Source organism: Moschus berezovskii, chromosome 10 (genome assembly GCF_049115385.1).
Source record: "Moschus berezovskii isolate FMDL1 chromosome 10, NW_MosBer_1.0, whole genome shotgun sequence".
In the NCBI taxonomy this organism is placed as follows: domain Eukaryota; kingdom Metazoa; phylum Chordata; class Mammalia; order Artiodactyla; family Moschidae; genus Moschus; species Moschus berezovskii.
Window position 1 is genome coordinate 76,974,799 of NC_142469.1, and position 27,952 is coordinate 77,002,750.

Below are 27,952 nucleotides of genomic sequence, written 5' to 3' on the forward strand. Positions count from 1 at the left end.
GCTAAAGCTGAAACTCCAATACTTTGGCCACCTCATGCGACGAGTTGACTCACTGGAAAACACTCTGATGCTGGGAGGGATTGGGGGCAGGAGGAGAAGGGGATGACAGAGAGTGAGATGGCTGGATGGCATCACCGACTCGATGGACATGAGTTTGAGTGAACTCCGGGAGTTGGTGATGGACAGGGAGGCCTGGCGTGCTGTGATTCATGGGGTCGCAAAGAGTCGGACACGACTGAGCGACTGAACTGAACTGAAACTAGTTAGAAAAGTGCCTGAAAGATAGTAGATGCTAGATTAGGGGTTATTATTAATATGGTGATAGCTAGTAACTTATTCAACAAATAGTTAGAGTTCCTATTGAGTGAGCAGTAATGGTTAAGAGGCTAGGAGCTACTTGGTAGTGAGGGGAGAGGAGAGGCTTACCCCTTGTTCTCATGGTCCATCCCCACAGGACTGGATGTTTATCAGAGTCCTCCAGGATTGTTTCTCACTGCACCTGTGACTGGTGCTGCCTAGAATATGCAGGCCTGTGAGAAGAGATAGTGAGAGGGAGTTGGGTTAGTCAGAGAGATGTAAGAAGGTATCAGGAGGAAGTGATGGGCAAACAGCAAAGGATTCTGAGGGGCAGCATGTACAAAGGGCCTGGGGTAGCAAGGATGTGGTGTGACCCAGAATCAGGAGCTGACCAGGTTGCTGGTGGGCAGAAAGATATGTAAAGAGACAGGAAGGGTAGTCGGGGCCAGGTCCAGGCAGGGCCTTGTAGACCATCTCAGGGCTTTAGAGTTTCACTTTTAAGAGCAATTGGGAATCACCAAAATGTTTTTTTCTGTTTGGTTTTGTTTCTGTTTTTGCTCATAGTAACAAAGTCTCGTGTTTTAAAAAGGTCATTTTAGCTTTAGTGGCAGGAACAAATTAAAGAGAGTGTGTTGCATGTAGAAAGAGCACTATCTTCTTTTTTTACTTGGTTATTTCATAACTATTAATTTTCTCTTTCCTGCTGGATTTTTAAGTTTTACAGGTTTTACATGTGGCTATGCAAGTTAAGGGCTTCCCTGGTGGCTCAGAGGTTAAAGCGTCTGCCTCCAATGCGAGAGACCCGGGTTCGATCCATAGGTCGGGAAGATCCCCTGGAGAAGGAAACGGTAACCCACTCCAGTATTCTTGCCTGGTGAATCCCATGGACCGAGAAGCCTGGTAGGCTACAGTCCACGGGGTCGCATAGAGTCGGACACGACTGAGCGACGGAACAGAACGGAACGGAATGCAAGTTAAAATTTGCACAAAGTTCAGTTCAGTTCCGTCGCTCAGTCGTGTCCGACTCTTTGCGACCCCATGAATCACAGCACGCCAGGCCTCCCTGTCCATCACCAACTCCCGGAGTTCACTCAAACTCATGTCCATAGAGTCAGTGATGCCACCCAGCCATCTCATGCTCTGTCGTCCCCTTCTCCTCCCACCCCCATCCTTTCCCAGCATCAGAGTCTTTTCTAGTGAGTCAACTCGTCACATGAGGTGGCCAAAGTATTGCAGTTTCAGCTTTAGCATCAGTCCTTCCAATGAACACCCAGGATTGATCTCCTTTAGAATGGACTGGTTGGATCTCCTTTCAGTCCAAGGGACTCTCAAGAGTCTTCTCCAACACCACAGTTCAAAAGCATCAATTCTTCGGCGATCAGCTTTCTTCACAGTCCAACTCTCACATCCATACATGACCACGGGAAAAACCATAGCCTTGACTAGACGGACCTTTGTTGGCAAAGTAATGTCTCTGCTTTTTAATATACTATCAAGGTTGGTCATAACTTTCCTTCCAAGGAGTAAGCGTCTTTTAATTTCATGGCTGCAATCAGCATCTTAAATAGCATAAAAAATAATTCAGTTCCTCATTACACTGGCCACTTTTCAAGTGCTAGCAGTGATGTGCGGGCACCACCCTGAAGGTCAGCACAGACAAAGGGAACACTTTATCATCTTAAAAAATTGTATTGCATAATGCTGACGATTGTGATATCAGTTTTTTTTTTCACTTTTATGGTCTTTTCCCAGGAAGTGATAGTGAAAATGTACATAGAACAAATGTTCTTTGCTGAAGAAATGTTTGTTAGAACAAAATTGATTGCTTAAGAGGGGTAAGTTGTGAATGTTCTTATAAGTATAATTTTAAGATTCCTTATCCAATGAATCCATGTAATTGAGTTGACTTAAGCCAGGATATACAAATTAAAAGGTGACCTTTCTGAAATCATGGTTGCCTCCTAAATTATAAACCCGTGTATCCATTACCAGATTTTAAGTTCTGTCTTTGTCACTTTAATTGTGATTGAGTGTAATTGTGATAGAGTGTTATTGTGATTGAGTGCCACTGGGTCTTTACAGAAAGTAAGGGGTCATTTTTAAGCTCCCTGTTAATCCCATTCTCTGTCCTCAGGAGGAATGACCAAAAATCTTCTGGAAGTTATCTTTTTGTTGTCTATTTCCACTGCTCATTTTTCAAGAATAAGTTCAGGGAATGCTCGTCATTATGTTCCAAAAAATAGTTGTGAAAAAAAACCTAGGAATAAATCACATAAACTGAACATGATGTTCTGTCTGCTTTATTTTGGTTCTTCATCTCTGACCCACCACCTGAATAGGCAGGTACCTGTCTAGGCAAGAAAAGCAATGCCATTTGTATAAAGCCCACAGCACTTCACCTCCTAGTCCATCTGTTTCATCCTCTGCCTAAGGGTGGGAGGGCTGTCCTGTACCATTAATAAGTTAGTTTGCTTTCTTTCCTGTCTCATGAGCTTAACAACACTAAAATCACTTAATACTATTTTATTTAGTGTGTCATGTCTTTCTTGATTGTAGGTTCTAAAGAAACAGATCATTTTCAGGATTATTTTGACAGTGCTTTCCCCTCCCTGCCCCACCCGCCCCCGCTTCCTTGAATCCAGCTGAAGCAAGATCTAATTAAAATATGTTCTGCATCTGGGAGACTGAGAATTAAAAACAAGTGGACTCTCAAAATGGAAAGTTCTTTGCCTGTATTAAATGTAACTTCATTTATGCCTTGGGATGTGCGTATGTGTGTATCTGATACTAGTTATTTGCTATGCAGCCAGGGTCCGATTAGAAAAATAAAATCCATACCTGGTAATTGAATCTAGAGAATTTAGTATAAGAAACCAGTTACAGAGGTGTTGGAAGAGCTGAAAGTCAAATGTTGGATGAGCTGAAAGCCGAGCGGGATGGTGTGGCAATGAGGCAACCCACGGAAGAGGAACAGAAGGAAGCTTATGCTACCGTGAAGGCAGGAAAGACAAAGGGAAAAGCTGATGAAGCGTGGAGCTGGCAGCCAGGAGAGAAGCTGGAACCCTGGAGAGATGAAGCCTCTGCCAAGGGGTCCTGTCTGAGGCAAGGAGAACAGGGAAGGTGTATTCTGACTGTATTTCCAGCCACCCCCTCTCCCCCACACCCGTCTTGTGTTGGTGTTTCTCTGGTGTGATGCTGGAGTCAGGGAGCCCAGGTCATGTAATCAGTTAAGAGGTCCTTTCTCTGAGGTAGAAGCACAGGAGAAAGGCAGCGTCGGAGTTTGGGTTTCTCAGGAAACAGAGATGGAGGCTGGCACGCCAGGGGTTTCATCGGGTTTGCTCTTGAGATCAGCTCCTGGGGAAGGGAAGGGACTTGGGGAAGGTGAGGTGAGCTGTGACACGGTCTCTCCATGGAGGCAGTACTTTCTGGCCGGAACCCTTAGAGCCATTGAAGAGGGAGCAGTCTTTCCTGGGGGAGGGGTGTGGCCTTGGGGAAATGCTCTCCTTAGCTGAGACAGCTCTAGTCCAGTGGCACCCCCAGTTCCCAGAGGAGCAATTCCTTCCTATTTGAAGGGGAACCGCTACTGACAGGGGCAGATATGAAACCACGTTTGCACACTGTTTATTGTTTGAAATCATGTGGTACTGAAATGTATGATGTAGAAGTACAGCTTTCTCACTTAACAATGTCATATACTGTTTAAATATTTCCACGTCCCAACCTGTCACTCTATTAAAAAAATATATACTTTAAAGATTTATTGATAAATAAGAAATGCTTATCAGATAGTATTAAATGTGAAAAGAAACAAAATTGTATATAAAGTGATTTTTCAATTGAAAAAATTATATATAGAATAATTTCTCAACTATGTAAATATATACACTTGTGTGTGTATATATATAATATATGTATATATATAAATGCATGTATAAAATGCACATATATATATATATATACACGTATGCTGCTGCTAAGTCACTTCAGTCGTGTCCGACTCTGTGCGACCCCATAGACGGCAGACCACCGGGCTCCCCTGTCCCTGGGATTCTCCAGGCAAGAACACTGGACCGGGTTGCCATTTCCTTCTCCAATGCATGCAAGTGAAAAGTGAAAGTGAAGTCGCTCAGTCGTGTCCGACTCTTCGCGACCCCATGGACTGCAGCCTACCAGGCTCCTCCGTCCATGGGATTTTCCAGGCAAGAGTACTGGAGTGGCTTGCCATTGCCTTCTCCGATATATACGTATATATACGTGCATTTTTTAAAAGTTAAAGGAAAATAGACCAATGTTTTTAAGTAGTGGAAATTTTGTAGTGGAATAATATGGATTCTTGCCTATTTCTTTTTTCAATAAACTTTTTATTTTTAGAATAGTTTTGGATTTACTGAAAAGTTGCAAAGCTAGCACAGAGTTTTCATATGTCACATATTAGTATAGTACATTTGTCACAACTACTGAACTAATGTGGATGCGGCCCTATTAACTAAAGTACAAACTTTATTCATATTTCCTTAGTTTTTTTGTGATGTCCTTGTTTGTCATTCCGGTGTCCTATCCAGGAATACCAGGTTATGTTTCGATGTTATGTCTAGTTAGGTTCCTTTTGGCAAAGTTTCTCAGACAGTTTCAGACTTTCTTTGTTTTTGATGACCTGGACAGTTTCAAGGAGAACTGGTCATGTATTTTGTGGAATGTCTGATGTTTTTCTCATGATGAGATTGGGATTATGTGCTTTTGGGAGGCAGACCACAGAAGTGAAGTGTCATTCTGAACACATATCAAGATTCTATGCCATTAATATGACTTCATTGTTGATGATGTTAACTTTAATTACCTGACTGAGGTAGTGTTTATGAGAGTTTTCCACCTCAAAAATACTCTCTTGTGCCTTTCCATTCTGTACTCTTTGGAAGGAAGTCACTATGTCCAGCCAACACTTAAAGAGTAGAGAGTTAGATTTCACTCTCAGGGTGGAGTATCTGCATAAATTGCTTGGAATTCTGCTGTACTGGAGATTTGTTTATTCTTCACAACATATTTATTATTCAATCATTTATTTGTATCAGTATGAACTCATTAATATTTATTTTAGACTTTGTATCGTAACCTAATAGTACAGTGTTTATATTTTTGCTCAAATTGTTCCAGCTTTGGCCTTTGAGAGTTGGCTTCCATGTCCCTTTGACACACCCACATGGTTGTGTGTGTGTGTCTTTAGTACTCCCTGACTTTCTGGTGCTAAAAGAAGACTCTAAAAGTCTGAAACTTCATCACACATAGTTGCAATTTTTTTCTCGTGATAAGAGTTTTCAAGACTGACTCTCTTAGTTCAGTTCAGTTCAGTTCAGTCACTCAGTCGTGACCGACTCTTTGCAACCCCATGAATCACAGCACGCCAGGCCTCCCTGTCCATCACCAACTCCTGGAGTTCACTCAAACTCATGTCCATCGAGTCGGTGATGCCATCCAGCCATCTCATTCTCTGTCGTCCCCTTTTCCTCCCGCCCCCCAATCCTTCCCAGCATCAGAGTCTTTTCCGGTGAGTCAACTCGTCTCATGAGGTGGCCAGAGTATTGGAGTTTTGGCTTTAGCATCAGTCCTTCCAATGAACACCCAGGATTGATCTTTCAAATATACATTTTAGTATTCTCAGTTATGATCATGATACTGTACTTTTCCAGTACTTATTACAGAAATGAAAATTTATACCTTTTGTCCTACCCAATGATTGTGTGTGTGTGTGTGTGCGCGCGCGCGCGTGTGTGTGTGTGTGTGTGTGTGTGTAGCCTTCCCTTACTTTCTAGTACAAGAGTCTGAGTTTTAGGCTCCTCTTGTCCTATTTTTTCCCCTAAATGTTTACTAATCTCTTGATACTCTAAAAACTCATGACTATAACCAATGAATCCACTTCTTCACCTGAAAATTAGAAGTGGACTTGTGTCAATGTGTATACCTGAGCTCTCTGTGCATTTACCAAAGGAAGAAGAGTGTTCGTCACACCACTCACATCTCCATATCACTCTGTAGAGTAGTTTTTAGACATTTCTCTTCCTCTGCGAAGTGATGAAGACCCAGGTCATTACCTCTGAATGAAGCTGGCCAATTGTGTACTTTTGGCAGAGTCAGCTCTTAGATTCCTTCACTGACCATTTTATTATGGGAATTTAGGCATAAAATCTGGGAGAAAGAAAAGCAAGCATGTTCCCTCATATGGTCAGGAAACCATATTTGTTAGTACTACCAGCTTTGATAAATTCATCTCTGGTCAGCATCTGGTCATCAGCTCTGTAGACTCAAAAGCACCTCGTGGTTTTTGATGGGTCGAGGATTCAGGAAAGGCTTGGCTTGACTGCAGCATGCCAGGCTTCTTTGTCCATCACCAACTCCCAGAGCTTGCTCAAACTCCTGTCCATCAAGTCGGTGATGCCATCCAACCATTTCATCCTCTGTTGTCCCCTTCTCCTCCCTCATTCAATCTTACCCAACATCAGGGTCTTTTCAAATGAGTCAGTTCTTCACATCAGGTGGCCAAAGTATTGGAGTTTCAGCTAATGTATTATATTAACTCAATTGTTTATTAACAGAAATTTATGTTATTTGTATACCTTTTCTATTACAAGTAATGCTACAGTAAATAAATATATATGCAAATCCTTATCTGCCAATGTGAACCTTTCTATCAGATAAATTAAGAGATTTGGAATTGCAGGAGTCAGTCAGTCAGTCAGTTCAGTCGTGCAGTGGTGTCTGACTCTTTGTGACCCCATAGACTGTATAGTCCATGGAATTCTCCAGGCCAGAATACTGGAGTGGGTAGCCTTTTTCTTCTCCAGGGGAATCTTCCCAACCCAGGGATCAAACCCAGGACTCCTATGTTGCAGGTGGATTCTTTACCGGTTGAACCACAAGGGAAGCCCAAGAATACTGGAGTGGGTACCCTATCCCTTCTCCAGAAGATCTTCCTGACCCAGGAATCGAACTGGGGTCTCCTGCATTGCAAGCGGATTCTTTACCAACTGAGCTTTCTTACCACTTTTTTAAAGAAGCTACAGTAATTCTGAAGATTAAAGAGAGGCCACAAAAGTGTATTTTTCAACATTGAAAGCAGAAGACAGTTAAATAAGCCATAGACCAAAATCAGTGTTGGTGTTTAATAATTTTGTGATCCCACTCTTGGATGTAGATAGAAACTCTGGTTACCTGCCAGGTTTTTAAGAGGATCTTGCTTTGTGTTGAGGTGTTTCCTGTTACTAATCTTGTTGATTAGCTGCTTACATCTCAAGATTCAGTGAGGGTATAGCAGTCATGGAGCGAAGGTGGCCATCAAAGCTGAATCTCTGCTGAGACTATTACTTTATACACAAAATGGACATTTTATGCTTTGACCTTTAACTTCAGAGGGAAATAGTCTGTGAAAACTATCCCTGAAATCTGGGAGAAGTGATTTGCTCACTCAGGCAGAAGTTTAAAAAGTAGCGGGGTATTATTTTCCTTTGAAAATGCTTGCTCCTTTTAGAAACAAAAGTAAATGATCATGTTTTTCTTTGTCTTGTATCTATATGATAGGATGGATGTTAGCTGAGCCTATTGTAATCATTTCACCATGTATGTAAATCAAACCATCATACTGTATGCCTGAAACATACATAGTGATGTATGTCAGTTATTTCTTAATAAAACTGGGGAAAGAAATAAGTGAACATGATAGGAAAGGAGAATTACCAGCCTAGATAAATCAATTCTCTGGAGACCTTGCAGGATCCCAGGAAAATTTTCCAATATGAAGAATATGGCTCAGGTGAGTGCCTGACTCCTCTTCTGTTTCACCTGGGAAAGTAAGGCTTCAGGGCTGCTGTTTCAGGTACTTCTCGTGACAGGGCTAGGAGTTTATCCCAGTGGCCTGCATTCAGGAAGAAATCTTAATATATGTATGGATTTGGAGTAGCAGTCCATAAAAGAGGAAGGTACAGGATGTGGGGTTCAGTTCAGTCTCTCAGTCATGTCTGACTCTTTGCGACCCCATGAATAGCAGCATGCCAGGCCTCCCTGTCAATCACCAACTCCGGAGTCCACTCAAACTCATGTCCATCGAGTCAGTGATGCCATCCAGCCATCTCATTCTCTGTCATCCCCTTCTCCTCCCGCCCCCAATCCCTCCCAGCATCAGAGTCTTTTCCAGTGAGTCAGCTCTTCACATGAAGTGGCCAAAGTATTGGAGTTTCAGCTTTAGCATCAGTCCTTCCAATGAACACCCAGGAATGATCTCCTTTAGGATGGACTGGTTGGATCTTCTTGCAGTCCAAGGGACTCTCAAGAGTCTTCTCCAGCACCACAGTTCAAAAGCATCAATTCTGTGGCGATCAGCTTTCTTCACCGTCCAACTCTCACATCCATACATGACCACTGGAAAAACCATAGCCTTGACTAGACAGACCTTTGTTGGCAAAGTAATGTCTCTGCTTTTTAATATGCTGTCTAGGTTGTCATAACTTTCCTTCCAAGGAGTAAGCGTCTTTTAATTTCATGGCTGCAATCAGCATCTGCAGTGATTTTGGAGCCCCCCACAATAAAGTCTGACACTGTTTCCACAGTTTCCCCATCTATTTGCCATGAAGTGATGGGAGCAGATACCATGATCTTAGTTTTCTGAATGTTGAGCTTTAAGCCAACCTTTTCACTCTCCTCTTTCTCTTTCATCAAGAGGCTTTTTAGTTGCTCTTCACTTTCTGCCATAAGGGTGATGTCATCTGCATATCTGAGGTTATTGATATTTCTCCTGGCAGTCTTGATTCCAGCTTGTGCTTCTTCCAGCCCAGCATTTCTCATGATGTACTCTATATCCGCTGGATCATGGAGAAAGCAAAAGAGTTCCAGAAAACCATCTATTTCTGCTTCATTGACTATGCCAAAGCCTTTGACTGTGTGGATCACAATAAACTATGGAACATTCTGAAGGATATGGGAATACCAGACCACCTGACCTGCCTCTTGAGAAACCTGTATGCAGGTCAAGAAGCAACAGTCAGAACTGTACATGGAACAACAGACTGGTTCCAAATAGGAAAAGGAGTGCATCAAGGCTGTATATTGTCACCTTGCTTATTTAACTTATATGCAGAGTACATCGTGAGGAACGCTGGGCTGGAAGAAGCACAAGCTGGAATCAAGATTGCTGGGAGAAATATCAATAATCTCAGATATGCAGATGACACTACCCTTATGGCAGAAAGTGAAGAGGAACTCAAAAGCCTCTTGATGAAAGTGAAAGAGGAGAGTGAAAAGGTTGGCTTGAAGCTCAACATTCAGAAAACAAAGATCATGGCATCTGGTCCCATCACTTCATGGGAAATAGATGGGGAAACAGTGGAAACAGTGTCAGACTTTATTTTTTGGGGCTTCAAAATCACTGCGGATGCTGATTGCAGCCATGAAATTAAAAGACGCTTACTCCTTGGAAGGAAAGTTATGACCAACCTTGATAGTATATTAAAAAGCAAAGACATTGCTTTGCCAACCAAGGTCCATCTAGTCAAGGCTATGGTTTTTCCCGTGGTCATGTATGGATGTGAGAGTTGGACTGTGAAGAAAGCTGATCGCCGAAGAATTGATGCTTTTGAACTGTGGTGTTGGAGAAGACTCTTGAGAGTCCCTTGTACCGCAAGGAGATCCAACCAGTCCATTCTAAGGGAGATCGATCCTGGATGTTCATTGGAGGGACTGATGCTGAAGCTGAAACTGCAATACTTTGGCCACCTCATGCGACGAGTTGACTCACTGGAAAAGACTCTGATGCTGGAAAAGGTTGGGGGCGGGAGAAGAAGGGGACGACCGAGAATGAGATGGCTGGATGGCATCACCGACTCTGTGGACATGAGTTTGAGTGGGCTCCGGGAGTTGGTGATGGACAGGGAGGCCTGGCGTTCTGTGATTCATGGGGTCACGGAGAGTCGGACACGACTGAGCGACTGAACTGAACTGACTCTGCATATAAGTTAAATAAGCAGGGTGACAATATACAACCTTGCTGTACTCCTTTTCCTATTTGGAGCCAGTCTGTTGTTCCATGTCCAGTTCTAAGTATTGCTTCCTGACCTTCATATAGGTTTCTCAAGAGGCAGGACAGATGGTCTGATATTCCCATCTCTTTCAGAATTTTCCACAGTTTATTGTGATCCACACAGTCAAAGGCTTTGGCAGAGTCAATAAAGCAGAAAGAGATGTTTTTTGGAACTCAAAGATCATGGCATCTGGTCCCATCACTTCATGGGAAATAGATGGAAAAACAGTGGAAACAGTGTCAGACTTTATTTTTTTGGGCTCCAAAATCACTGCAGATACTGATTGTAGCCATGAAATTAAAAGACGCTTACTCCTTGGAAGGAAAGTTATAACCAACCTCGATAATATATTGAAAAGCAGAGACATTACTTTGCCAACAAAGGTCCGTCTGGTCAAGGCTATGGTTTTTCCCGTAGTCATGTATGGATGTGAGAGTTGGACTGTGAAGAAAGCTGATCGCTGAAGAATTGATGCTTTAGAATTGTGGTGTTGGAGAAGACTCTTGAGAGTCCCTTGTACCGCCAGGAGATCAAACCAATCCATTCTAAGGGAGATCAATCCTGGGTGTTCATTGGAAGGACTGATGCTAAAGCTGAAACTGCAATACTTTGGCCACCTCATGCGACGAGTTGACTCACTGGAAAAGACTCTGATGCTGGGAAAGGTTGGGGGTGGGAGGAGAAGGAGACGACTGAGAGTGGGTTGGCTCGATGGCATCACCGACTCTGTGGACATGAGTTTGAGTGAACTCCGGGATTTGGTGATGGACAGGGAGGCCTGGCGTGCTGTGATTCATGGGGTCGCGAAGAGTCGGACACGACTGAGCGACTGAACTGAACTGAACTGAACTTACTTTTTTGATGATCCAGCAGATGTTGGCAATTTGATCTCTGATTCCTCTGCCTTTTCTAAAACCAGCTTGAAATCTGGAAGTTCATGGTTCACGTATTGCTGAAGCCTGGCTTGATGTGGGGTTGGGTTGATCCAAATAAAGATCAAATGTCAAGGGAAAGTAGACTCATAGATATTATATATTTATTAGGGATCATAGAAAATATCGAATCCAAACCAATAAAGGGACTGTAGATGATGTGATATTCTCAATGTCACAAAACTCCCAAAGGCTGCAGCTTTATTATAGTTATAGGTTTAATTGAAAATGGATAGTTTTAAAAATAATTTCCCTACAATTTATGATATGGTAACATTCTAACCTTGTTTCTGTTTTCTTAAGAAGGGATTCTCATTTGATATTTCATTTTAACATATTCTCCTAAAAAAAATATTTTTCAGTTATCATTACTAGCTCTTGTGGGCTACTGATTTGAACTTTCCTTGAAACGTTTCTTCAGATGCTTATTTTACATTCATAATTCATTGAAAATTATGGAAATGATTAAATGACTGCTTAAATATCAAAGGAGTAAAACCCTTTTTTTAGACTATTATAGTTTAGACAAGACTTTCACATTTTTATCTGCCCAAGAGACTAGCGAAACCAAGTGTGTACTGTGCTTATTCAAAAATAATTTTGAAGTATGCTTTCTATTATCAGTAACTCCTAACAGATTGTGGGTATCATCTTCTCTTTCATGTATATAGTGTCATATCTGAATGTTAAAACATATCTGTCTGCTATTATCTTTGTTTCTCACTTAGGAAAACAGTTAAAAGCTCAGAGTAAACAAGGAGGGGGAGCCATTAAGTGTCAGTATTTCATAATAATATAAATATTATATAAATATTTAAATATTAATTTAATATTTAAGTAAATATCTAATGTTTAATTAAATATCTGTCACCTTCTGACTTTTTTTCCTTTATTCTTTTTTAAAGGGGTATGAGAAAAAAGAATCCCAAAGAAGAGTGTGTAGTTTTTTGATGTGAATATTATTTCTTTTTACTCATGACTAGAATTCACTTTGGTAAAAATCTGTTATATTCAGCGTGCTACTGATTTCCCTTATTCACTAAATATGAAAAGTAGTTTTTATTTTAAGAAATGTACCTGATTTCATAGTTATATTTCTGAATAAATTAGAAGTGAGTGCTGTTGGAAGTCATGGTATACATCCAGCAATTCTATTAATCATTATTGTAAAAAAAAATGCATTGTTGGTAGATTCTTGGAAAGTCAACCAAAAATCTCTGTGATATGTCATTGAAGCTTGTTTTTGGGAACTCCTGTCTTAGCATATGTCATTTTAAAGGCAATATTTTCCCTTCTATGTTTGTGGAAATTACTGGTATCCACAGAGCAGAGATTCTTTCTGTCCATAAAAGTAAGAGTCTCTCTGAGGGAAGTGCTATGGCTGGTGATCTTAGATTGCTTGTAACTTATGCAGAGGTCTTAGACATGGTTTAGCAGCTGAGTTTGAGAAGGTAATGACATATCCTATCCACATTCTGGGCTTGAACAGGTGGTTACCCCACATGCAAGGATCTGTGCAGAGTCAAAGGAACCTGCCATGGTGTTCCTTTCTGTTATACTCTCATTAGCCTTCTGATTTGTCCTTCTGGTTGTTCTTATAAGCAATGGTTTGGTGACCTTGGTCACCAAGTATGTTTGGGGTTTTGCTGTCATTTTTTTGGTGTGTGTATTATAGTTTAAGAAATTACAAGTTATTGCTTGAAACTTCATAAAATAATTCTCCATTATACTTTTATTTTAATATCTCTTCTCTGTCATTGTAATCTTCAGCCTATGCTAGTCATGAGCTGATAGATATTGTGATAATTACTTCCGTGACTTCTGAGACTTGTCAATGAGAGAATACATACTGTCATTGTTTCCATAATTGCCAAAGCTGGCATAATGGTGAGGGTAAAGGACATTCAGTTTAATACAGTTATCATATGAGATGTTCCCTTGTATAGTACTGGCAGACACTAATATTTCTTAAATTGATTTTGATTAGGTTGAACATGGGTCAGAGAGACAGAGATATAAAAGATGTTTTTGGAAGCTATCAGAAATTGAAATACAATTTTGAAGTCATAAACTTAATTTTATAAAGAAATTCTGCCTGCTCATATATCTTATATTCTGTGTACTATATTATAAATATATTCAGTTCAGTTCAGTTCAGTCGCTCAGTCGTGTCCAACTCTCCGCGACCCCATGAATCACAGCATGCCAGGCCTCCCTGTCTATCACCAACTCCCGGAGTTCACTCAAACTCATGTCCACAGAGTCGGTGATGCCATCCAGCCATCTCATTCTCTGTCGTCCCCTTCTCCTCCCGCCCCCAAAATTCCCAGCATCAGAGTCTTTTCCAGTGAGTCAACTCGTCACATGAGGTGGCCAAAGTATTGGAGTTTCAGCTTTAGCATCAGTCCTTCCAGTGAACACCCAGGATTGATCTCCTTTAGAGTGGACTGGTTGGATCTCCTTGCAGTCCAAGGGACTCTCAAGAGTCTTCTCCAACACCACAGTTCAAAAGCATCAATTCTTTGGCGATCAGCTTTCTTCAAGTTAGAACATCCTCTGAAGGACCATAGCTATTGTGTAATTTGTGGTGTATTTCCCATATGTAAAGATACACACAAGTTAATCTCACTTGGGCTTCCCTGGTGATTCAGCTGGTGAAGAATCCGCCTGCAATGAGGGCGACCTGGGCTCAATCCCTGGGTTGGGAAGATCCCCTTGAGAAGGGAATAGCTACCCACTCCAGTATTCTGGCCTGGAGAATTCCATGGACTATATAGTCCATGGGGTCACAAAGAGTTGAACATGACTGAGCGACTTTCACTTTCACTTCACTTAATCTCACTTTATCCATCTTAAGTTGTGAAGATGATCTCAAACTTGATGATTCTCCGATGTTTTTGGCAGAAGCAAACATAAATGCTTTCTTGAGGAAAACACCTTCATCCTAGGCTTCAAAGAATCCTGGAATTTTTTAACGTAAGTGAACAATATATTTAGAAACAATCAAGCACACACCAGGAGCAAAAACCAGCAGAAAAATCACACAGCAGAAGAAGACAAGCAACAACTTCAGATGATGGTATTATCAGACTCAGATTATAAAAGTCTTGACCATTTTTTAAAGAAAATATGGGAGAAATAATAGGGAATTGAATTAGAAGAATTTCTTGTGATCTTTCTTTGTGATGCATACTAGTTAATGTCTTCTGAACTACCTTTCAGCTCACAAATTCTAGTTAATGTCTTCCACTACTTTACCTCTCTTCAATGTGAAGCCTAATCCCTTAATTTTGTTCATTTTTCATTTTATTTCTAGAAATTTTATTTGGTTCTTTAAAAAACCTTTTAGGTTTATTGATTTTTGATAACATTATCCATTTTCCTTTCATTTTGGGCACTATTTGAAGAAATGATAATTTTCTCAAACCAGTGAAAGACCTAATCCATAAAAGACCTATATGCCAAAAAACAACAGAATAACATGGCAGAATATAAAGGTCAAAATTAAAATCATTGACGGTATAGAAGAAAAATATCAGATTTTTTCAGTGTAACAGCAACTGAACTCTCAATAGCAATGATTAAAAATATGAAATAGTATAAAGAGATGAGATCTTCACTGTGCCAAAAGAAAATAGTTGCCAGGCTAGAATTGTATACCCCTGCAGAAATATCTTTCAAGAATCAGAACAAAATAAAGACATGTTTATGAAAAACTTACTGAGAGACTCTGCCATCAGGAACATTTTAAAAGATTTTTTTTAAGTAGAAGGTAACTGATTCCCCAGATGAAAGGTGTAAAGGGAAAAAATGCATTAAAATGCATAAAGTTGTAAATATTTGGGTATGCCTGAATAAACTTATAAAATAACAAGGTCTTAGGGGTTTAAAAGTTAGAATAAAAGTAATATTAAATGAGAAGGAAGTCTAAAAAGCTATAACCTAAACATCCACATCTCAGCTTAGTAGAAGAGAAACCATTAATATATAAAAAAAGGAAAACCCAGAAAATTAGACCTGGTATATGGAAGAAAAAGAATAAGGATAAGACGAGAAATCGGTAAAATAATAAAAAAAAAAAAAAACATATTAAAGAGACTGACAAAGTAAAAGACAGTTTCTTTGAAAAAGTAATATTACCCCTAGTGAACCTGCTTAAGCAAAAAAAAAAGAAAGCACAAATTATATCAGGAATGAGAAAAAGGAACACAAATCCAATCCTGCAGATACTGAAAAGATAACAGTTTGTTATTGTAAATCATTTATATCAGTATATTCAAAAATGTAGATGAAAAATTCCAAGAAAAAAAGGTACTTTATCAAAACTGAGTCAAGAAAAATTAGAAAATCTAAATAATTCTGTAACCCATGGAGAGACTGAACTGGAAATCAATAAACTTACACTGATATTTCTAGGTCCAGTCCTCCCCATTAGTTCTATCCTCCAAGGAAGAACTAACTCTGATCTTACACATCTTTACTGCTTATTTTATGAAGTTGGCATGGCCTTTTACTTTAAGATCTTTTTATTGTTAAGTGTCCTGGTATTTTACAGTGATGTGATTAAGTATGAGCTTTTGATTTATTATTCTGGATGCTTGATATTAGGACCTTTTGATTTCAAGATTTGTTCATATCTTTTTAAATGCCATTAACAATACTATTTAGATGGGTTTGTTTTAAATATTTTTTTCCTCTTCTCCGTTTTTTTCCTTTGTTGTTTATCTTAGATCTTTTCTTTTTGTTTATTTTATATTGTAAGTTTACCTCAAATGATGGGTGAATCATGGTGGTTCATTGATGTTTAGGATTGAGGGATTAGGTAGGTTGAATGGAGGCAGAATTTGTTGATTAGAGTTTGCTTAGAGTAAGTCGGCAAGGAGGAGCTTCCTGTTATGCTGAAGATCCCTAAAATGCCAGAATAAGGTAAACTTTACTCTGGATCACTAATATCCATGCTAGCTTCTGGGTTCTCCAGTATACTGATCCTAAACCTATATGGGTTTGTTGTGGAAGCTTTGAGCCCTTGCCATTTTGAAACTGAACCCCTTTCTGCCAGGCAGATGTCAACTTCTTCAGAGTTTTAGGTTTCACTGAGTGGTTGGGTATGAGGTTTGCCCCTAAGTGATGTGCTTGCCCAGGGCTTAGTTAAGTCTTCTTTCCCCATTTTCATTTGACCAGTTATATAAGATCTCACTGCCATTTGGGGGAATCTTCATTGAGGTCAAAGGTAACTAAAATGATGCTGTGTGTAAGAGGCTATACAAAAGTTAGAACTTTGTCTTTAGAAAGCTCCTCCATCCACTCAAGCACAACTTTTGTATTGAACTTTGTAACACTTGAAAGTCCTTCAAGAACAAGACACTATCTTTGAGCCCCTCATATCTTTGAGTCTCCAGTGGGTGTTTCTTGGCACCAGATTTTTTGCATTAGGATCTAATCCTCATCCTCTAGGAAAGGAAATCCCTGAAGACTCCAGCAGTGTCTTGGTCAGAGTTCTTTCAGAGTGTTTTCCAGAAGTATGCAGCTTTGGTCAAAGGTCAGAAGACTGATTAGGCAATGTGGTCAGATAATTAATTCATCTTCAAGTTGCGGGGGGGCGGGGGGGAGGTCTGTCACATCTGAATACCAAATCCAGCCATCTTCCTTTTCCTTAAAAAAATTGCTTTTTGCCTTTATTCATTATAGGGGCCCTTTATATAAAGCAAACACAAAGGCACTTAACAAACTGATTGACTTTATCAACTCACATGAAGAAAAGGGGAGAGGTTTATAGTTTTCCTCCAAGTTGTGTTTAATTAATTTGCTGATTTTTTCAGGTCAGCAGTTATTGAACATCTGTGTGTTAGGCCCTGTGCTAGGCCTGGAAAATCCAAGATGAGTAAATAAATCCATGCCTTCCTGGAGCTCACAGTCCAGTCAGAAGCAGACAGATAAACAGATCTCTCAGAGCATGGTCAGGTTGCAGTAACTGGGAGTGAGGAAGGGACCGGAGGAGGACAGAGCAAATCCTGAGAGAAAGCAGGTGGATGAGTGACTTATAGCACAGACTTCCACAGTGTCGCCAGAAGATCTTTCTAGAATTTATAAATCTAGTCATGTTACTTCCATGTTCAAATGCCTCAACAGCTTCTCACTGCCCCAAAGACCACCTTTCAGCCACTCCATTGGCCCTCCCCCCACCACCAACTGTCCACTCCCTTTCCAACCTGACTGCTTAAGTTCAGATCTTGCTCCTGTCGCTTATGAACTGTGATCCTTGGCAAGCTGCTAGCCTTTCTGCAGCTATTTCTTTAAATTCAGTATACACAATCTTTGTGTCTCAGTGTTACTGTAAGGATTAAATGATTTGATATAAAACTCTTAGAATAGTGCCTAGCATGTGGGTAAGTACCACAGAAAGGATGATTACTACTGTTCTGTACAAGTGATGGCTCTTACTGCCATCACTGTTGTTTCCTCTTTCCTAGACCGGTATGATTTCCTTCCCTGGCATTGCACAAAGCACCATTGCATAGATCTGTTACCAAATTAGACACCAGGACCCTCTGTTGGGGCTCTAGCTGAACCAAAGCTCTCCCCACCCCCTGATTGCTCAAGGAGTTCCTTCCCACTCAGGTGTGTGCTGCTAATAGTGAAGCTGAGTTTGGTGCAGGCAAAACAGGCTTTTACTCAATGACCAGAGGATAGAGAAGGGGTGTTCATGCTCTAAAGGTACGCTCTCCCCGAAGGGAGGGGAGTAAGGGAATTTTAAGGATCAGGAGGCAGACAGGACATCAGGGCTCTAGGAAGGGGTGGAGACTTCTGGGGCAGTAGGGGCATACACAGTCTTCCATGTTCCTTTGCACATGCACCAATTGTGCCTAGCAGAGTACAAATTCCCCTCTTCCCCGCAGGTAGAGATGAAGCATGGTGATGAAGCAAAGGTAACTCTTGGACATCTCCAGGTTTCATCTCCACAGGCGAGATCCTGTGGTCAAGTCAGGGCCAGTTCAGAGCGGTTGACCATTGTGTGTCTCTCAAAGTACATATCTCTCTCAGCAAAACTTCAAAGCATCTGCCCAACGCCAGGTGCTTTTGAAACACAGAGATGAGTAAGGGCCAGTGTCCAGCTCTCAAGGGTTGGTATGGAAACACAGAGATAAATCAAGGCATGGAAAGTGGTGACATTTATCCTAGTTTATCTGCCATCTTGGAGCTGGCTGGTTCAGTCTAGTTTTGCTGCAGGAGTTTGTGGCATCATGTTAATAAACCACAACTAGCTTCTGTAGGTAAAAAGTAGTTTCTGCACTTTTGCATGGGTGACACATTGTCACTGTGTACGTTAATTCTTAGGTTGCTTTTCACTATTTCATGTCTTTATCATCAACAAGTTCTAGAGTTATTGCCCTGAGTAGATTATCAACTCAGAGATTTCACCACAAATTCTTTTTTGTTTTAATTTTGTACTTTTCCACAGAATTGAAATCCAATGCATATTGCAGGCACTCAGACATTGTTTATTGATTGAAGGGGAAATCCTTTTTTGTGTAGCTTCCTCTTCATGATGTCTTTTTATAACCATTCTCTCCTTTTCTTCTCTCCGCTGTACTATTAGCATGTTAACTTTTTTTTTACATATTTCTACTGTAGCTCTGGTCCAGTTCTATTGTAATCATACATTTTAATGTCCACATGCTTTGCTTCTCTGGCAGGATAGAAATTGCTTTCATTTGCATCTCTGGCCTTTAGCAACAGGATTTCACACAGTAGCCACATATTTAGATGAGTACTTGATAAAGAGAATAATATGCATTATGTTAATACCACTGTATTTGAGGGAATAGGTGAGAACAAAAAAAGATTGAGTGATTTCTTTGTACCTATTTTGGTTCAATAAATATCCAAGAAATCATTCAGATCCTCTAAACAAGCAGGAAATTCCAAATAAATATTCTTCTAACATACAGGCAAAGCATTCCAACAACTTTTCTTGTGTGTCTCCAAGCTTCATGATTTTTAGGATAAAATGTAGATACGGCATTGTTCAAACTATTCTTAATAGGTTTATTACAAAGAAATGAAACTTTAATTTTCATGGTTTAAGTTGTTATTGTTTAGTCGCTAAGTTATGTCTGACTCTTTTGCAACCCCATGAACTATAGCCCTCCAGGCTCTTCTGTCCATGGGATTTTATCACAGGATGCTAAATACAGATTAGTTTGACTGTTTTTTCATTTCCCTGTATATTTATAGTTGACAGTAAGAGAGTTTTTGTTATTTTTGATAGATCCTTTAGAATCACCCTTCCATAAGTTTGTGTTGCTTTATACCATCAAGGCTTAGTATTCTCTTTAGATACCTTTTTCTGTTTGTTATTCTTTACTTGTTTGTTCAAGCTCTTCTTCTGATGGTTATTTATTTTAATGGACATATATACATTTAGGTTTTTGATTTCCCAAAAAGGAAACTGACCTAGACCCTGTTGCATTTTAGGCCTACTGTTCTTTTACTCTTCTTTCTCCTTTACTCTCATTTTCCTTTGAAATGAGTTAGACCTGCTTCCTTAGTTTTCTTGCCACTCCATTTCTCTTTGTTCTGCAGGCCCCTGACAGTAGGCATCCTGAGGACAGAGGTCATGTCTCCTTTTTACTAAGTACCGAGTACTTACTCTACAGACCAGCATATGGTCAGTACGCAGTATATTTTATTTGAGGGAATGAGTTCAGAGAACATAACAGCCTTTACCCACCATCCACCCTGCGCCACTCACCCATTCCTCCTGGCTCTGTTATCTCATCGTTTTGGTTTTTGGGAATTGCCACACCACCTTTCTATACTACGTCTCTTCCCCTTTTCATATTCTTGTTCCTGTAAAAGGAGGCTACTCATTAATCATCTGCTGCCTCCCAGATACCTTCCATCCTGAAGGCCTTGCTTTATGCTGGGTTTCCTCTTCTCTGTCCTGTCTTCCCTTCCATCAGCTCTGCCTGGCGGTAACACACTGTCATTTCCCCCTTTCAGAGCCCAGCGAGCATCTTCTTTGGTGAAACCTTTTCTGATCTCCTTCTCACTAAACACCTTAGCCTTTCTTCTTTAAACACTATAGAATTCTGCAACCAAATATGAGCCATTTGTGACTTTGCTTTTTCCCAAAAAGCAGAAGCTCCCGGGGGTATCTCTTACTCATTTTTTTCAGTGTATAACATAATCTTTACACATAGTTGGTGCTCAGTGCAGATTTTGTTGGATTGTCCAGAAATGTGACATTCCAGAGAACTGCCACGGGAGCTCCATTCCACTGAGAAATACTGAAGACGATTTTGTAGATTTTTCTGCTTCTTTTTTATTTTTTCCTAACTCACAGACTTCTGTCATTGTTCTAGGGAGTTATATGATGTAACCACTTATATTAAAATGTCAAAGTCCAGAGTATTGAAGAATGAGAAGGTGGCAAAATATTAGAACTGGAAAGAGTTTTAGGGATCCAGGGAGTCCAGCCCTTTAATTTTATAAGTGAATAAATTGGTGTCTGGAATGTTAAAGTGACCTGCCCCAAATCTATATACATAGTTAGTTTATGGTAACATTTGGGTCTTGGACGTAATCTTTCAACCCTGTCTGCTGCTCATGCTCACAAGCGGTCACAGTGTGCACGAGGATACTGTTTAGGTTTGTGTAACAAAACTGTTAAAAGAGGCACCTGATATGATCATATTACCTTTTATGGATTAAAAAGTAGAAAATTGAATCTCTTATTAGGTTTTCCTTTCCTCTTCTTTAATTATAAGTTTTTGGACTGGATTCACTTGCTTCAACTGGGAAATTTCTGACTACATTAACCTAGGAGGGCATTGATTTGTTTGCTAATCTTTAAGTAAACCTTTGGTTGAAGTAGAACATACATACAGAAAAGTACATGAAGCGTGAATGTACAGTTTCTGTTTTTACAAAGCGTACACGTCGTGTGACCGACACCCAGATCAGGAAACAGAGCAGCACCGACATGTTTAGAAGCATTTAAAGAAATAAAACATTTGAGGAAATAAAAGGGCTTTGAAACCACATCATTTTCTTTTTTCTCCTGACAGGTATTGTCAGTCTGTGTGTTAACAACAATCCTTGGTTGTATATTTGGGTTGAAACCAAGCTGTGCCAAAGAAAGTAAGTAGTCTACTAATTCATATGTGCGTGGGTGTATGTATGTGCGCTGCACGGGTGGGGGTGATAGTCTTCTTGAGAATGTGATTGAGACAATAGTCATGTCCTCATCCCCTGAGTACTCGATGCATATGTGTGCGTGCTCAGTTGTGTCCAACTCTTTGGAGATCCCATGGACAGTAGCCCACCAGGCTCCTCTGTCCATGGGATTTTCCTGGCAAGAATACTGGAGTGGGGTGCCATTTCTACCTCTAGAGGTGAGTACTCCATAGATATTGCAAATCTGATGCTAGTTTGAGAATTCTATTTGAAGATCTTTTATTATTTTAGCTGCACACTATCTACTTGCAAAACTTCATCCCCAAACAACAAAGAGGGCCTATGACAAAAAGAAAAAAGCAAACAAACAGTGAAAAACCTCAAAACAACAGAAAAGAACAAAGACACAAACAAGATGACAGGTTCTTATGCTGGGCTCTGTGAGCCTCTCTCCCTGACTTCCTCCAGGGACTCCTACTTTTTCTCCCTAAGGCATTAGGTGCTGGAGCAGCCCTGAGGTTACTAGGTAAACAGCAAGCCTGGGCAGCTGGAAACATCCTTACATGCTTGTGGTCTTTTAGAAGTGCAGTCATTTCAAAACAATAGTGATATTTTTAAGCTGTTACTTACATTTTTCATTTTATGAAGTTCAGAAATCTCACCACCATGGAAAGATCACTATAAATGATAAAACTTTGAATTATAATACATTGTAGCAGTCGTTATTGGATTTGAAGTAGTTTTTTATTTTTACTCCTTTTAAATCATTGATGGTCTTCCTTTTAAATCACTGATGAATTCCTAAGGAATTCAGTTTTGAAAACTGAACAAATCCTTCTATTCAACTATTCTATAATTGTACTGTTAGTCATTTTTTTAAAAATTTAGTGATTGTTAAGCTGTCATTTATTTTTAAAATGAATGAAATGTAGTAATTTTATATATTTAGTCGGCAACAATTCAGAGCAAGCATATCACCGTTTAGTAAAATTAAGAAGCTACATATTTTAGTGTTCACCTATGTAGCCTTTAAACAGTAAGTAATTCACCTTGAGTTTAGTTTGGCACATAAAAATAAAACTGAGTGATTGAAAACAGCAATTTTAATCTAAACTCAAGATGAAATACATTTTCTTTTTTAAGTTAATGGAAGCATACTAATGATCTGCAAGTAATAGCTATTATTATAATAGTTTTTCCCCCTGGGATCAGGAAAGTGTGTGTTTTTGACCCTAGAAATTATTATTGTCATTTCATGTCCTTAAAATTGCCTCATTTCCTGGTATCAAATGAGTTAAATTCTGTGACAGTGTCTTCTTGGCTCAGAGGACCATTGCAACCAAGAGGAAGGATTATTCCTTTTTCTTTCTTTTGGACTTCCATTATTCTACAAGTGGATTGTTTTACTTACCATCCTGATTTATTTTTTATTAAATCTAGATTATTCTTGATAGTAAAGAGTTACAGTGTAAATTTTTTAAATTAATTTTTATTGGAGTATAGTTGCTTTGCAGTGTTTCTATTGTACAGCAAAATAAGTCAGCTATACATATACCCCCTCTTTTTTGGATTTCCTTCCCATCTAGGTCACCGCAGAGCACTCAGTAGAGTTCCCTGAGCTCTACAGTAGGTTCTCATTAGTTATCTATTTTATTCATAGTTCAATAGTGTATGTAAGTCCCATCTCCCAATTCACCTCACCCCTCCTCCCCCTCTTGGTGTCCGTAGATTCGTTCTCCTTGTCTTGTAAAGTTGTTTTTAATGCAAAGTGTTTTCCTTCCACGTCTGACATTTGTCCATTTAACAAAAACTTAGTACCAACTGTAGTCAAGGCTCTTGCTGGATACCCGGGGTACAGTGTGCTGGGCAGCATCCAGGTGTGATCTTCGTTCCTAAGAAGTTTGTGGTCCAGGTTGAGATTGGGTTATTAACCAAATGATCTAGTTACAAATGAAATTAAGTGACTGAAAGGGAGGATAAGGCTTCATATAAACTTTGAAAAATGGAAAAAGAAGACTGGGGAGTTTGGGAAAGCTTCTCAGAGGGAGCCAGGCCAGATCTGAAGGTGCAGTGGACAAATCTGTGGTGGGAGATGAGTCTTGCAGAACATGTTCTGCACAAACACATTACTTCTTTACACCAGACTGAGGGTGATTTAAGTCAGGTATTCCTTTTCTTCATGAAGTGTTCAGAGATTATCAGTTTTTAGAGAACCCCACATAAAATATTCAGAACAAGCTCTTCTTATTTTTCCTTTATTTAATATTCTATAGGTATCTAAGTTTAATTAGCCCCTGTAGGGTTTATACTATATAAAAGAAAAAAATTATCTTTTGTTTCTATGGCAAGAGATAAAATTGCAAACTGGATACATAAGGTTACTGCCTTCTGTTTGCGTCACTTTCTATAGGTATTTGTGAAAAGACTCTTGGTTAACTTTTTGCCCATCCCATCTGTGTTTTCTAAAAGAATATTTAAACCTATTCAATACCAGACTTAGGGTATATTAGTTGACGTTTGCTTTGTAATTATATAATGATGAGAAACATCTAACTCATTTGATATTTTCAGTTAAAAGTTGCAAGGGTCGCTGTTTTGAGAGAACATTTGGAAACTGCCGCTGTGATGTTGCTTGTGTCGACCTTGGAAACTGCTGTCTAGATTACCAGGAGACGTGTATAGAACCAGGTAAAAATGTGTTGGTGAAAAGACGAGGTAAAAGAGCAGAGGAAAGTTCTGCGTCTTTTAGATATGTGATTTTACCTAACCCATATGAGATTTTAAAAAATGTGTCCTTTGTATTTCCTGACACAAACAAAATTTTCATATCTTGCCTTTGTTAAAAATTTTATGGATGGCAGCACTGTGCTGGTTTTCAATGTTTGCTGACAACCTAGATAGTCTAATTTGCATTTCACCTAAGTTCAAAAAGGCTGATTAAAAATATATGACTCTTTCTGTTATGGGCTTGTTAAAGTGAGAGTTCTTAAGATATCCACTTAAACTTTAAAATAAAACTATCAGACTGGGAAAAGTTTGATTTGATATTCTTTACCTATGAAAGTGAAAGTGTTCATCACTCAGTCATATCCAACTCTTTGGACTTTAACCTGCCAGGCTTCTCGGTCCATGGAATTTTCCAGGCAAGAATACTGGAGTGGGTTGCCATTCCCTTCTCCAGGGGATCTTCCTGACCCAGGGATTGAACCCAGGTTTCCTGCATTGCAGGCAGATTCGTTTACCGTCTGAACCACCAGGGAAGCCCGTGCAATGATAACATTTAAATGAGAGTGAACCAGATTTAGATAAATTTGGAGAACTCTGGCAATGACTGGTGGAATAAGCCAAGATTGACATAGGAGTTTTATAATAAAAGTTACATCTGTTTACGTTTTTTTTATTTTCTTAATTAATTTTTATTGGAGTATAGTTGCTTTACAATGTTTTGTTAGTTTCTATCTTACAGCAAAATGATCAGCCATACATATATTAATACATATATTCCCTCCCTTTTGAACTTGCTTCTCATTCAGCATTTACATTTTAAAATGATGAGATTCTGGATTTTCAGTGAAATAATAATTGTTGCCTGTGTATTTTCTGTTAGTTCAGATTGACCACTGTGGTGGAAAGTTCTGTGAGTCACTGAGGGTTAAGAAATGGTCCATCATCTCTCATAGATCACGTTCTAGAAGACAATTCTGTGTTCATTTTGGACATGTTGAATTTGGACCATAAAATGTGTTATGTTGACATTTGTTTCTAGAAAGGATATGGACTTGCAGCAAATTCAGGTGTGGTGAGAAAAGGTTGTCCCGAAGCCTCTGCTCCTGTTCAGATGACTGCAAGGAAAAGGGAGACTGTTGTATCAACCACGGATCCGTGTGCCGAGGTCAGGAGGTTGTGCCCTCACCAGGTTCAGAAACAGGCTGACATCTTCCTAGGTCTCAGAGGGGGTTAGCATGGGTATATTTTTTACAGTAGAAGTCATAGTTATTGACAAACCATATTGGCTGAAAAAATATTTAAAAAGCATTTTATTAAAGAAAGCTTCAAACATATATACTGAATAGAGAGACTATGTAATAAAGCTTTCATCACCCAGTCTAATAATCATGATTGTCTACACACGGCTAGTCTTTTTTTATCTATAGTCATACACTCTGCTGCTACTACGCCCTCATGCTATTTTGATATTAGCTGCATATTTAATGCTGTATTTGTGGAACAATCACTTCACAGGATGACTATGTAACAGGTTCTTTCATAGCAAACAAAGACAGTGTCTGCCTGACATTGAGAGAAGTTAGTGCCTAAGATTCTGTGTAAGCTGGTATTACTATGATGTCTTGCCTAGGTGTTACAGGGTTCCTTGAAATTCTTTGACAGAACTTGACTGTATGAGAGGAACTAAGGCAGAAGATTCTGTTGGGTGGATAGAAGTAGGGTTATAAATTTTGGCTGAAAATATTATTAATGACAATTTGAAAATGGGAAAGGTGTCTCCAAGTTCTCACAAATACAGCAATATGTTTTAGTCTTGCAATTATAAATTCATTCTTTAATTCCTGATATCAACTAACTCTTATTTTGAAATAGATTAACTCTTTATTTGTTCTGTTCCCTGAGAATCACATCCTACATGATCTATGTATCTGTTAACTTTTCTTTTTTTTGGAATGTGTGCTTATGTGTCTCACAAAGATCACGACCATTGTTTCTGTTGAATGTGTTCAACTCACTGTACTTCTTGAAAATATTTTAGGGGAGAAAAGTTGGGCAGAAGAAGAATGTGACAGCATTGATGAGCCACAGTGTCCAGCAGGGTAAGATTATACTCTAAGATACTGGGTTTTTTTAATAGAAGTACCATTCTTTCTCTTTCCAAATTGAAAAGATAAAAATAATAATTATCATTCATTGGTTTGATGAATATTATTTTTAGTTAGGCCTTCTTTTGGCATTGGTGGTATAGAAGTGATTATGGCATGACCCTCTCCCCCACCCCCAATCCCCACCCCCGACTTCCCACTCCTGGTCTGGAAACTGGAAAAAAAAAAAAAGGAGAGGTTATGAATATTTAATGTTCATGAGTGTTGGGTGAAAGAATTTGTGTCTTCCTTCTTAGGGAAAAAGGATCTTTATTTTCATTTGAAGTTTTTCAAGTTGAACTTATAACAAATTACAGCTTTTTTTAAAAAAATGTTTTGATTCACATATATTTTCAGGATAACATGTCTATGAGAAGATGTTACATAAGTTTTATAATTTGTATTTTCTATTTTTTGTCTATTTTATAAAATACCTTATGTTTATAAGGAAAGGTTTGTGTAGAATTTGAAAAGTGGAAATTTGGTGACAGTGTTAGACATGTTTATCTTTGTTCCACTTGAGATCTATATAATTTGAATTTTTAATCTTCAGAAATATATTATGTGTTTAAAATAATGATTTTTCCAAACTGTTAAACATTATAAAGCTGTCCTAGTAGAAACAAGAACACAATTTAGAATATGCTGTTTGTTAATATTTATTCTTTTGCAAATTGGAGCAATGTTATTGCATTTTGGTTGCATTTTATCTGTCATTTGGAATAGCAGGAACCATAAATGATTGTCTCTGTATGGTGCCTCAAAATGGTGTGAGTGCTCAATAGTACAATTTGATAATGTGCAGAATGAAATACAAAATCATATATGTGAATATAGACACTTCTAAAATATTCTTTATAAAGATGCTTGTTGAGCTTGTCAGTTTACCTTAGATTACATCCCGACCTCAGTGGAAAATGTTCATTGGATCTGTGTCTTCTTTCTTCTTTACACATTTTTTTTTTCTTTCTTTCTCATTACCCAGGTTTGAAACCCCTCCTACCCTCTTATTTTCTTTGGATGGTTTCAGGGCAGAATATTTACACACTTGGGGCGGACTTCTTCCTGTTATTAGCAAGCTGAGTGAGTAACTTCAGAGTATGCTATTGGAGTGCCACAGTGTCAGTAGACTGAGGAGGCAGTCTCTTTTTGGAAAAATACGGCAGAATCTGTTTTACTAAACTTGTCTGTTGTAAAAGAGTTAAACCCTAGTGATAAGGACCTAGTCTTTAATATTATAATTGTTCTAAAACTACCTTTTAAACAACTCTAAGATAATAATGATTATCTGGGGATTTTTATTCCTTGGTTACAGCTGTTAAGGATGACATACTTTTTTTTTTTTTTCCTTAGACTTTTGGATTCATTTTGTGGACAAACTATTTATATATTTATTTATCTAATATGACTACATCTTAAAGTAGAATTTCAAAAACTGAAGGTATTTCTTATATGAATCTAGTAGTGCAGATATAGAATATTTACTTGTTATTTATCCTTTAGTATCATGAGGCATCCTTCCAATTTATTTATCTCAATTAAAGCCTTAATTAAACGATTATTATATAAGTTGGTAATACAGTAGAATAGTCTTTTCTTAGTATGAATGCAA

General features: G+C 39.0%; 1 protein-coding gene across 1 annotated transcript in view; it reads left to right on the forward strand.

Annotated features, from left to right (window-relative positions):
- Nucleotides 1-27,952, forward strand: part of ENPP1 (ectonucleotide pyrophosphatase/phosphodiesterase 1) — a 79,893-nt gene that overhangs the window by 17,080 nt on the left and 34,861 nt on the right. The window contains exons 2-6 of the mRNA XM_055433146.2: nucleotides 21,361-21,433; nucleotides 24,041-24,157; nucleotides 25,236-25,361; nucleotides 26,235-26,295; nucleotides 27,326-27,423. Coding sequence (XP_055289121.2) covers nucleotides 21,361-21,433; nucleotides 24,041-24,157; nucleotides 25,236-25,361; nucleotides 26,235-26,295; nucleotides 27,326-27,423 — 475 coding nt within the window. The remainder of the gene's footprint in view (nucleotides 1-21,360; nucleotides 21,434-24,040; nucleotides 24,158-25,235; nucleotides 25,362-26,234; nucleotides 26,296-27,325; nucleotides 27,424-27,952) is intronic.